This window comes from Vulpes lagopus, chromosome X (genome assembly GCF_018345385.1).
Source record: "Vulpes lagopus strain Blue_001 chromosome X, ASM1834538v1, whole genome shotgun sequence".
Classification (NCBI taxonomy): Eukaryota; Metazoa; Chordata; class Mammalia; order Carnivora; family Canidae; genus Vulpes; species Vulpes lagopus.
In genome coordinates, this window is record NC_054848.1 from 107,070,956 (window position 1) to 107,083,774 (window position 12,819).

General features: G+C 39.0%; 1 protein-coding gene across 8 annotated transcripts in view; it reads right to left on the bottom strand.

Moving 5' to 3' along the window:
• Positions 1–12,819, bottom strand: part of ARHGEF6 (Rac/Cdc42 guanine nucleotide exchange factor 6) — a 101,350-nt gene that overhangs the window by 26,976 nt on the left and 61,555 nt on the right. For all 8 annotated transcript variants that reach the window (XM_041741013.1, XM_041741015.1, XM_041741011.1 and 5 more), the window contains 2 exons: positions 11,243–11,338; positions 9,657–9,779 (listed from right to left, as the gene is read on the bottom strand). In XM_041741013.1, the coding sequence (XP_041596947.1) occupies positions 9,657–9,779; positions 11,243–11,338 (219 nt within the window). The remainder of the gene's footprint in view (positions 1–9,656; positions 9,780–11,242; positions 11,339–12,819) is intronic.

Consider the following 12,819-nt stretch of genomic DNA (forward strand, 5'->3'; position numbering starts at 1 on the left):
ATCCCCCCAAAGTTGAGAACCTTTAAATTAACTCTCTAACAAACTTTTTTTTTTAAGATTTTGTTTATTTATTCATGAGAGACAGAGAGAGGCAGAGACACAGGCAGAGGGAGAAGCAGGCTCCATGCAAGGAGCCCGATGTGGGACTCGACCCCAGGAATCCGGATCACACCCTGAGCCAAAGGCAGGCGCTCAACCACTGAGCCACTCAGGCATCCCTGTAACAAACTTTAAATCATAATGGTTGAAGGAATCTCTACTGTTATTTACAAAATTAAAATCCTAATGTGGGTAAATGCAGTCATAACATTCTAGCACACAGAGTTACAACCGAAACTTCTCTGAACACTAGAGAAGTCGGCTCCTGGAGGTACACCATTTCTTTCTGGAATTGACTTTCTCAGGTTAAAAGGAAAAGAAAATGTGCTCATATTCTAATATGAGGGGGATCTCTTTTTATTGGTATTAAGAAATTTGTCTTTCTTAATTTGTCTTTCTTAAACACACAAGATGTTTATCCACCACAGGAAAAATGCTTCTGGGTATTTTTTTCTTAATTGAAGATAGATAGTAAAGTATGAAAACATTTCTGGAAATGATAAAACCAAATTCAGGACTGTGGCTCCCTGTGGCATCGGAGGGAGGAACAGGAAATAGGAGAGAGTACATATAGGACTATGACTGCAGCTAGAATTTGTTTGTTAAGCTGAATGGTGGCTACCTGGGTGGACTTTATTTTATTTCTGTTTTTTGTATGCTGGAAATGCCGCATACAACTTTCTTCTAAAAAGTAACTAATGGCTGGTAGCAAATGAATAAAGTAGAAATAAGGAGTGGTGACAACTGCCTTGTGCTAAATACTGGGTACGTTGTAGACATTATCTTATTTAATCCCCACACAAACCTGCAGGTTGGTGGAAACTATAAAGCAACCATTTCAGGTCTCCAGAAATTGTTCTAATGGCATAATGATAAGTGAAAGAACATTTATTCAAGAAAACATTCCAATCCTCAGAACAAGGAGAGTACCTGGCATTTGACCATGAACCTGCTATCTTCCTCTCTCCTTCCCTCCCCGCTCAGCTTGATGGAGGCTCTACCTCTTGCAAGTGTGGCCAAGACTTCAGGTCTCCCTCCCTCTCCCCTCAGCTCCCAATCCAAGGACACAATACCTCACTAGCATCTCTCATCTGCTTAAACTTTAAGCTGAAGAAGCCAATTCCTAGCCAGCATGGCTAAGAGGTGGAGGCTTCCTTCTCTATTCAGCCACACACACAGACATAGGAAGAAGGCTCTATCCCTGCAGTGGCAGGCTGAAAACACTGGACCCAACACCTTCACCCCTACTCACTTGCTGGGCAGAGATTCTGTGCTGGGAGAGGCAAGCAGAGAAGACCAGAGGCTAGTGCCCTACCCAGTGCCCAAAACAGTGGCACAAAGATTTTTCCCAGGGAGGAAGGCAGCCTACAGGAACAGAGAGTTCTGAGGCTCTCCCCAGAGGAACTGGTTTTAGTTGAAAAAAAGTGTGAGGGGTGAGGGAATGGGGTAACTGGGTGATGGGCATGAAGGAGGGCATGTGATATGATGAGCACTGGGTGTTATATGCAACTGATGAATCACTGAAAACTACATCTGAAATAAATGATGTACCAGATGTTAGCTAATTGAATTTAAATTTTTAAAAAAGGAAAAAGAAAAAAAAATGTGGGGAGGGGTGCCTGGCTGGTTCAGTTGGTAGACCATGTGACTCTTGATCTCAGCGTCATGAGCTAGAGCCCCATGTTGGGTGTAGAGCCTACTTTTTAAAAAAAAGGAAAAAAGAAAAAGTGTGAGGAAATCCAAACCTTAAAGGTTCTTGCAAAAACAATGAAGATTTTGGTGATGAGGAAAAGAAGAGGATGCTGGCAGCTCTTCTTAATTAAGAGCAAGAATGTAAACCATAGGCCAGTTAGGTCACTAGAAAGTACCAAGGAAAGACACAGCTAAGAAGGGTCAGAACACACTTCAAAGATTTGTCTCAAAAACTACCCCTGCCTGAACTTCATTGGATTGGATGACAGATCATTTATGTCCCACAGGGGATTGTCAAAACCATGAGAGCAATCCACTGGAAATTAGTGGAGCCTAACAGCTGGATCTGATGCAGAATTGGGGAGACAGCTTAACAGGAAAATCAGGGAGAGATGGTCAAAGAGAACCCTGCTAAAACCACCATCCTTTCAGGGTGACTGTGTGCATGACCAGGGCTATGCCCTCTGAAGGATGACGTCAGAGGTGCACACTGTGGGTGAAACAGGCGTCACTAAGAGAGACTATCAAGTAACTAAACAAACAAATAAGCAAACAATAACAACAACACACACCCAAGAGGAGAGAAAGGAATCAGTATCCAGAGTTTCTAACCCTAAAATTGCATAGTGTCTAGTTTACAACAACAACATGCAAAGAAACAGGAATGTGTGACCCATACACAGGAGATAAAAAGAGATAATAAAAATTGTCTGTGTGAGTTACAAGACTTCAAAGCCATTATAAATGTGCTCTAAGAACAAAAGGAAACCATGCTGATTAAAGGGGAAAGAAGAGAAAATGAGTGGGAAATAGAGAGGGTGACAGAACACGAGAGCGTCCTAAATCTGGGAAATGAATAAGGGGTAGTGGAAGGGGAGGTGGGTGGGGGGATGGGGTGACTGGGTGACGGGCACTGAGGGGGGCACTTGATGGGATGAGCACTGGGTGTTATACTATATGTTGGCAAATCGAACTCCAATAAAAAAATAAACAACAACAAAAGAAGGAAACCATGCTTAAAGAACTAAAGGAAGCTATAATGACAATGTCTCACCAGAAAGTATCAGTGAAGAGACAGAAATTGTTTTTTTAAAAAGAACCAAATAGAAATTCTGGGGTTAAAAAATACAATATCTGAGATTTTAAAATTCACTGGAGATGCTAAGTGGTAGATGTGAACTGACAGAAGAAAGAATCAGTAACTTTAATGATAGATTCAGAGAGATAATGTAATCTGAGAAAACAGGGGTGGGGCAGGGAGAAACGAATAAAGAAAAGTGAACCAGCCTCAGAGAAATGTGGGGCATCTTTGAGCACAACAACATATGAATCATGACAGTCCCAAAGGAGAAAAGAGAGAATGGAGCAGAAAAAAATATTTGAAGATGTAATGACTGAAAACTTCCCAAACTTGAGGAAAATGTTGATCTATGTAGCCAAGAAACTCAATGAATTCCAAGTAGGACAGGTGCAAAGAGATCCATATACAAATTGTAGTAAAAATGCTGAGAGACAAAAAAAAAGAGAAAATCTTAAAAATAGAAAGAGAAAACTGATTATAGGCTAGGGAACCCGAATAAGATTAACCACTAATCTCTCATCAGAATTAATATGGGCCCAGAGGCAGTGAAATGACATATACCCAAGGTAAAGAAATGAAACTGAGCACCAAGAATTCTATATCCATCCAAACTATTTTTCCAAAATTTAGGTGGAATGGAAACATTCCCCAATAAACAAAACCAAAGAATTACTTGCTGGAAGACCCAGCTTACAAGAAAATATTAAAGTTACATGAGAAAATTAAGTAAATCCAGATGTAAATTCAAATCTACATGTAAAAAGAGCACCAGCAAAGGTAGTCATGCAATTGTGAAAGACATATTTATATATTTCTCCTTTTTCTCTTAACTAGTATAAAAATGATTGTGTAAAGCAATATATCATAATATCATTGGGCCTGTAACATATTGAAATGTAATATATTTTACAAGCACAGCACAGTGGCAGTGGGTGGGAGGAAAGCACTATTGGAGTAAGTATATGATACCAGATAGTAACTCAAATCCACAGGAAGAAATTAAGATAAACACATACTAAAAGTGAATGTTAATATAACAGATGCTCTAAATATATCCTTGTTCTCCTTTCCCTCTCTGTTTCATTAATACACATAGCATTACATAAAATATTTACAACAATGTATTTCTGGGTTTATAGCATATAGATATAATATGTATAACAGTAGCCCCAAATGAGAAGAGACAGGGTATACGAGGAGTAACATTAGTTTATCACACTAGAATTAATTTAGTGTGAATATAAAGGGGATTCTGATAAGTTAAGATATATATGGAAAGTCTCAGAGCAACCACCAAAAACAGAATTCAAAAAAATCATTGAAGGACTTCTGGTTTCAGCTCTGACATATAGAGTTTGGAAGGCATCCTTACTATTCTCCCAAGGAAAAAACCATTGGACTAATTGAAAATCAATGACTTTCCTTAGATCCACTGGGAAATGAGATGACAGGGAAACCCCTCCGCCCCAAATCTGGAAAGGCAGGAAAATACAGAGAATTAAAACAGAGATCTGCTTCCCTGAAGGAGAAGCCATGGGAGCCAGTAACTGGTAGAAACACTCAAATGCTAATTTTGATGAATTTTAAGAGTCTACGTATGGACTAGCTGAACAGTTAAAAAGTCCCAGGGGCCTAGTCTCAGGATCCCTTTGCATCCAAGAGTCCACTCAAGTTCTCAAGGCAAAGATTATAGAAAAATCTCCTCGCATATTGTTCTTACACTTAGAAATCTGTTGAGGGTATATCTCATGCTATATATATTTTCTGCCACAATAAAAATAAAAGGGAAAAGAATTTTTTTAAGTGGAGGAGAGGAGCACCTGGGAGGCTCAGTCAGTTCTGAGTCTGACTCAATCTCTGCTCGGGTCTTGATCTCAGAATCATAGGTTCAAGCCTTGCATTGGGCTTCACACTGGGAGTGGAGCCTACTTTAAAAAAAATGTGGAGGAAAAATACTTCCTCAGGCAAACAAAAACTGAGAGAAATTATCACCAGTAGACCACCTTCGCAAAGATTGTTAAAAGAAGCTCTTCAGAGAGAAATAAACTTAGACCTACATAAAAAGGGAAGAGTGCCAGAGAATAATACATGCAAGTGAAAGAAAACCTTTTTCTGATTCTTTTTTTTTAAAGATTTTATTTATTCATTCATTCATTCATTCATTCATGATAGACACAGAGAGAGAGGCAGAGACACAGGCAGAGGGAGAAGCAGGCTCCATGCCGGGAGCCCGATGCAGAACTCGATCCCAGGACTCCAGGATCACGCCCCGGGCCAAAGGCAGGCGCCAAACCGCTGAGCCACCCAGTGATCCCCCCCTTTTCTGATTCTTAATGGATCTAATAGATAACTGTTCAAAGTAATAATAGTGACAATATATCAGGTGATTTTACCTTATGGATAAATGAAGTGAATGAGAACAATGTTGTAAGAGATGAGGGGGAATTGAGAATACTACCTATGAATTCAAAGTGTTATATGAAAAAAAAAAAAAAAAAAAAAAAAAAAAAAAAAAAACAAAGTGTTATATGAAAGTGCTGTTAGTTATAAATGGCTATTATAAACTCTAGGGAAACCACTAACGTTTTTTCAGAAGTATAATATGCTAGGAGAGAAGATAAAATGAAATCACATAAAACATTTAACTAAAACCAGAGAAGTCAGTAAAAGTGGGGTAGTAAAGAAACAGAACAAGTACAATAAATAGCAAACAGTTATAGGGACACCTGGGTGGCTCAGTGGTTGAGCATCTGACTTTGACTCAGGTCCCAGGATCCCGGGGTCCTGGGATTGAGTCCTGCGAGGAGCCTGCTTCTCCCTCTGCCTATGTCTCTGCCTCTCTCTGTGTGTCTCTCATGAATAAATAAAATATTTAAAAAAAGAAAACTGTTATAAACATGGTAAACATGAATCCAACTATATCAATAATCACTTTAAATGTAAATGGTTTCAATATGCCAATTAAAAGACAAAGGCTGTCAGAGTGGATTAAAAAACAAGACACAACTGTATATTGTCTATGAGATATAAATAGAATAAAAGGGAAAGGATGAAAAATATATGTCAAAAATGTGCTGGGTTAGCTACATTAATTTCAGAAAAAGCTACATCAGAACAAGGAAAATTATAAGGGATAAAGAGGGAGCATTACATAAAGATAAAAGGGCCAATTCCCCAACAAGACAAAACAATCCTTAATGTGAATACACCTAACAACGGTACAACAAAATACATGAGGCAAACATTAATAGAACTGAAAGGAGAAACAGATAAATCCACTATTGTGGTTAGAAACCTCAACATTCCTCTATCAGTAATCAACAGATCCAGCAGATAGAAAATTAGTAAAGACATAGCTGAAGTAGACAGTGCCGTCAACCTAGTAATCTCATTTACATTTATAGAATATTTCATCTAACCACAGAAAAATATACATTGTTCTGAAGCTCAAGTGGAGCATTCACCAAGATAATCCAATTCTGAGACATAAAACAATGTAACAAATTTATAGGAATAGAAATCAACAAAGGGTGCTGGGACATTAGACTTACACACACAAAAGAATGAAGTTGGACCCCTCCCTCATACCATATGCAGAAATTAACTCAAAAATGGATTAAAGAGCTAAATGTAAGAGATAACACTATAAAATTCTTAAATAGGCATAAATTCTCATGACCTGGATTAGGCAATAGTTTTTTAGCTAAAGCATCAAAAGCACAAGCAACAGTAGGAAAATAGAAATGATGGATGTCATCAAAATTAAACTTAAAATTAAAACTTTTGTGCTTCATAGGGTACCATCAAGAAAGTGAAAAGACAACATACAAACTGGGAGAAAATTTTTGCAAATCATGTATCTGATATGAGGAATATATAAAGAAGTGTTACAACTCCACAATGAAAAGATAGCCCAACTAAACAACAGGCAAAGGATTTAAACAAACATATTTTCAAAGAAGATCTTATAATAGCCAACAAGCATGTGCAACCATGTTCAACATCATTAGCCATTGGAAAGAAGGAAAGTGACCACTACTGGCTATTAGGTTTCTTTTGGGGGAGATGAAAATGTTTTGAAACCAAATGGTGGTGATGGTTGCCCAACCTGGTGAATATATTAACAACCACTTAATTATACACTTTTAAATGGTGCATTTCTGGGACGCCTGGGTGACTGAGTCAGTTGAGCACCCAACTCTTGATTTTGGTTCATGATCTCAGGGTTGTGGGATCAAGCTCCATGTGGGGCTCTGTACTCAGTGGGGAGTCTGCCTGAGGATTTTTCTCCCTCCCCCTCTGCCCCTCTCCCCAGCTCACGTGTGTGTGTGCGCGCGTGCGCGTGTTCACGCACTCTCTCTTACTCTCTCTGTAAAATAAATAGAGACACCTGGGTAGCTTAGTGGATGAGTATCTGCCTTTGGCTCAGGGTATAATCCTGGGGTCCTGGGAGCAAGTTCCACATCAGGTTCCCAGCAGGGAGCCTGCTTCTCCCTCTGCCCGTGCCTCTGCTTCTCTCTCTCTCATTAATAAATAAATAAAATCTGTTTTAAAAAATGAGGTATCTAAATAATGGAATCTTCTGTGGGGATTTTAAAAATGAGGTACTGGGGGATCCCTGGGTGGCTCAGCGGTTTAGTGCCTGCCTTCAGTCCAGGGTGTGATCCTGGAGACCCGGGATCAAGTCCCATGTCGGGCTCCCTGCCAGGAGTCTGCTTCTCCCTCTGCCTGTGTGTCTGCTTCTTTCTCTTTCTCATTAATAAATAAATAAAATCTCTTTTAAAAAATGAGGTACAAATAAGTACTACAACACGATGAAGCTTGAAAACATGACGAGTAAAGAAAGCTAAACATAAAAGGCCTTGTAGTGTGTGACTCCACTTAAATGAAATGTCTAAAATTAGCAAATCCAGAGTGACGTAAAGTACTTTAGGGGTTGCCTTGGAATGGCAATGGAGGGTGCCTGCTAACGAGCATGGGATTGTTTGGGGAGTGATGAAAATGTTGTTCAATTGATTGTGGTGATGGTTGCACAACTCTGAATATGCTAAAAATAATTCAACTGTATGCTTCAAATGGGTGAATTGCATGGTATGTGAATTAGAATTCAATAAGGCTGGTAGATAAAAAAGGAAATGGTAACGCTTTCATTCTCTCTTTTTTGGTAATGTTTTATTTTTTAAGCTGGGTGGTGTGTATACGAGTGTTCATTTTATTGTAATTCTTTAAATTTCCATTTAAATTATACTTTGTAGGGAATACATATATATCTTAATAAAAATATTTTTTTAGAAGTGTGATAGACCTGGATGCTAATTCTGGCTCAACTACTTAAGAGCTGTGAGCTCTCTGGCAGATTACTTGACCTTCCACTGTCTTATCTGTAAAGCAGTGAAGGTAGTAATAGTAATTCCCTCATAGGCTCTTATGTGCCTGGTGCACTGTCAGTGCTATTATTAGCTAGTATTAGCTATAAGGAGTTCAGCCACTTGCCTAAATAACTCAGAATCATGGCCTCTCTGTCTTTAAACTCCAACTTCCATATTTGCTATTCTACAAGAACTTATGACTTTGATCAGGAGAAGAAAATTGATCTCCAAGCAGGACCCACTGAATTCTACCTTAAGAATCCTTACTTATTGGCTCTCTAAATTCAATAAAAGTCCTAACCAACCAGGATAAAACCCAAATTTCTACCACTTCTGAGGGTTCGTGTCAACTAGTGTTCCAGTCTGGCTCTGGGGGTTCAAGTCTGAGCCAGATTAAGAGAAGAATATTCTTTCCGGTTTCCAGTCCTGAGGAATCCATATCCATTCTGAGTCTCATTTCAGGGTCAAGTACTAAGAGACTCTGTGTGGTGTTCTTGCTATTGTCTTCCTCCTCCCGACCCCCACACTAGATTTCTAGCACATGATTTCAAAGTCCAAACTGTATCTTTAAACCTATCATCCAGGGTTCTGGTCCAGATGAATGCATCAGTGAATGCTTCAGGGCTGGGAAAGGAGATGGTGAGGAAGGGTAAGAGAGATATGAGCTTATCTGGGTCCCTCGCAAGGACTCTTAAAGGAGATACCATTTCGTTGTTCCCCATGAATTGTGAACAATTTATATTCATGTACAATTATTATCACAGCCCGTTGCTTAAAACGCCTGCCAGATAGTTCACACTGCTGGTTTCCTTCTGCCCTTCCAGAGTAATGAGTATCTGCCTTTGAGCCATAGCACTGTTTGAAACTTCCCCCACCAGAGAACGGGAAAGAGAAAAAAGGAATGAACCCAGGCCCTTTAGCCTTCTGTCAGCAATTCAGATCAATCATTCACTGGGATGAGGAAAGGCTAAAACACTGGATCTAAATGGAGTTTTGCTTCAGGAAATCTTTCCCTGATCTTCCCTCATCCCACACTAAGCTGGTACCACACTGCAAAGTCTCACAGCACCCTTTTAATTACCCTTTTGTAATGCCACATGTTTATGACATTTCATTTCATGTCTGTATTTCCCTTGAGATTCTATGCTCCAGGAGGGAAGGGACTTCCTCTTCCTTGTTTGCTACTGTATCCCCCCTCAGCTAGTATGGGTCTCTGCACATAGCAAATGCTCAGGAAATGATCTGACAGACCAAAGAGACAGACTAACAATCCATGTAATGACAGATTAACTCCTGCAATTGTGAAGGGGGATAATCAAAAGTTCAACTGGACACCTTGGATTTCTAAAGGAAGTGGTTCTAGGAAAGGATCTCACTGCAGAATGGCTTATTTGGGCAAACAGTTAACAATTTACCTGTGCTGTGTGAGTACATTGACAGCTGAGGGGTGATTTGCACAGTAAGCCAGATACATAGATTTAAAATGAGGCATGAGGTTCAGCAGACAACCTCCTACTTTGTGTTGGTTTTCTGGAAACCTGTAAGTAAGACAGATGAAACACAGAATGTAAAATATGAAACAAGGGACAAAGGAAGAAGATTACCAATCAAGCCTGGCTACATGTGAACCTTTTGAATTATTTTGCGAAAGTTAAAAGAGAAAATATGTTCTAACCACTTTCTCCATGGAATGTAAGTTCTTGACCACCACCTTATTTTTTGTTTTTTGAAGGGATAATTGACCACCACTTTAAACTTGAGCCGCCAAACACAGAACCAATAAATAGGGGCTAGATGCTTACTTGAAATTACTAGGTAGGGGTTTTTTTTTAAGATATTTGTTCAAATTATAATATTCAAAATTTTAGCCAGGCACACAAAAAATACTCTTGGCTAATTTATATGAAGTTAAAGGACAGACAAAAGTAATCAAATCTAAAAATGACACATCACAAAGGAATATTATGCAGTCTTCGTGGCTCGGTGGTCGCTAGGCAGGATGGCCTCAAGACTAATTATTTTAAGTTACAAGCCACCTGTCTTCATTTGTAGACAAATCAGAAAAGTGCAAGAAAAAAATTATTCAGCATTCCACGTTCACAGACAGCTATTAGAACAATTTTGGCATGTTCCTTTGTCTTCCTTCTACATGTTTCTCTATAAAATGGAAAACAAAGATTACAAATCTAGTTTGTAACTGGTTCCTCTCACTTAGCGACTTATCTTTCCACATCAATAAGCTGGATCGTATCAGTATTTAGGATGGCTTCTCAGGTCTCTTTGGTATAGGCTCTTACCATCTTCCTTCCTGGATGACCACCTGTGTCCCAGAAAGCTCAAGAAACAGGCAATCACCCCAATTTCCCTGTAGACAATGAAACTTCTCCGAGATACAGTGCTTGGAAAATTAATCTTGCTACAAAAATATATTGCCTGATGATCTTTACAGTCCATTCTGTATATGAAGTTGAACACCTCAATTATTGAGCTAGCCATCAAATATGTATTGTGGGTCACATAGATATACTTTCCTTTCCCCACTTTTTTGTGTATTTCAACTATTAATATAATAGACAAGATAGCAGGAGTGATTTAAAGAGAAAAAGCAGCTTATGCAACTGAATGAATCATCTGACTAATTTTTCCAAGTAATTTGCAGTATACAAAAGAAAATATCTAATCAATGTCAAAGGCATCATCCATGGTCAGTTGAGACCTTATTTGCCTCTTACACTGATCAGGAGCAGTAAACCAAAACAATTTTTAAATAAAATCAGAAAAAACGTACTGCATGTAGAGCCCTGATATACAATGCATTAGTGGTTTGGCTCTGTAAATACCACCACCTAGTGGGTTTTTCTCTATACAGGACAATTTATCAACGTTGTAACAAATGAGTAAATATAAAGTACCCCTATCTAAGACAACAGGTAAAGGGTAAACAAAAGACACCAAAGAAATGGTATTGCTGACTACCCTAATGGCAACACCCAACACTTACTTTGAACATTCTTCCAAGGCTTGGCAGAGTGTCTGTTGAAATGAGCATACTTCCTCAAAGTTCCCCAATAAAGATGTAAACTCCACAGTACTCAGACTGAAAAAAAAAAACACACATGGTTTCAGTGAATAGAACTTCAGGATGATTCCAGTTACCTACCTCTAGTCTAGTGAGATGATTATTTGCTAAAAATTGGCAAATGGGATGAGGGAAGGGCAATCTCTAGATTTTAACTTTCACTTTTTAATTTACAACAACTCTGTGGTCTTAAACAACTTTTAAAAGTGTCATTCCTTGATTTATTTTTTCTATAATAAGAATAATGATCGTGGCTCGGTGCTTATAAAAGTGTTTATAAAAGACATTTAGGTGTTTCACAATGCAATGAGTGAACAAATAACAAGTGTGTAATATTTAAGTATCTAAATAGGCAAAATACATCATGGCTGGGGAATAAATGTAAAAAATTTTGAGTATTCTCTTCTAGAGGAGCTGGGAGATTAATTGAAAGATATTATATATTCTCATAGATTGCACTGGGAAAAATTGCAAAATCCACTTTCTCCCAATTTAATGCTCATAAATCAATAAAAGGAAATCTTCATGAGAGGAAGTAGAGGAGAAGAAAATAGTACTGATTTATTTGCTTGTTTTCTTGCTTGTTTGTTTGTGGAATGGAATAGAGCAAATAAAGGCCAACTGAACAATTTTATCCAGAGCCTCTGTACTATGAATTTTCTCCATTTTCCCCCACCAAATGGTAGGTGATTACATGCACCAACAACACTCACACAGCACTTAACACTTCTCCAGGTGTTTCACAAATAATAACTCATTTTAACCTGACAACAACCTCATGAGGTGCCTGCTATTGTCTCCATCTTACATGTAAGGAAACCCAGGCACACAGAGGTTAAAGCAAATCACCCAGCCACGAAGCTAATGAAGGGTGAAGCCAGAACTTAAACCACAACATTCTAACTCCAGAGCCCATGTTCTTAAACACTTTTTGGGAGAAAACTTTTCTGAAGATTTAGAAGGCCAGTGTCAGCCACACATTCTTTATTCTTCATATAATAGGGGAGTGTTTCCAAGAGAGTATTTTTGCTGACAAAGAAAAGGAAGCCCCACACAAGCCTTACCAGTAACCCCTCAAGTATAAGAAGTGCCCAGTTCCTCTGCCATCATGCCCTTCTGAACCACAAGCTGGAAAACCCCTAGTATGGGTATCAAAAGTGAAACATTCAGCCAGCCAGCTTCCCTGACTTCCTTCTCTCATGGCCCCAAGAAGGTGACTGGGGAGTCGAACTGAACCTGACTGGGGCTTTCTTGGTCCCTTCAGGATCAGACAGTAAACAGTCTGGTTTGCTCGAGTCACTCTGTCTAGAAAGACAGCTGGTAGAAACAGACCCCAAGTGTATTCTGAATTTACATGGCAACAGCACAGTTCTGAGTCAGGCTTCTTGCCTCCTTCATTTGAAACCTTCCCATTTCCCCTCTCAGGGTCATCACCTCGGTTTCCTGCCCCTGTCTGTCACCTCTACAAAATGGAAGGCACATTTCAATCAGCGGCAGGA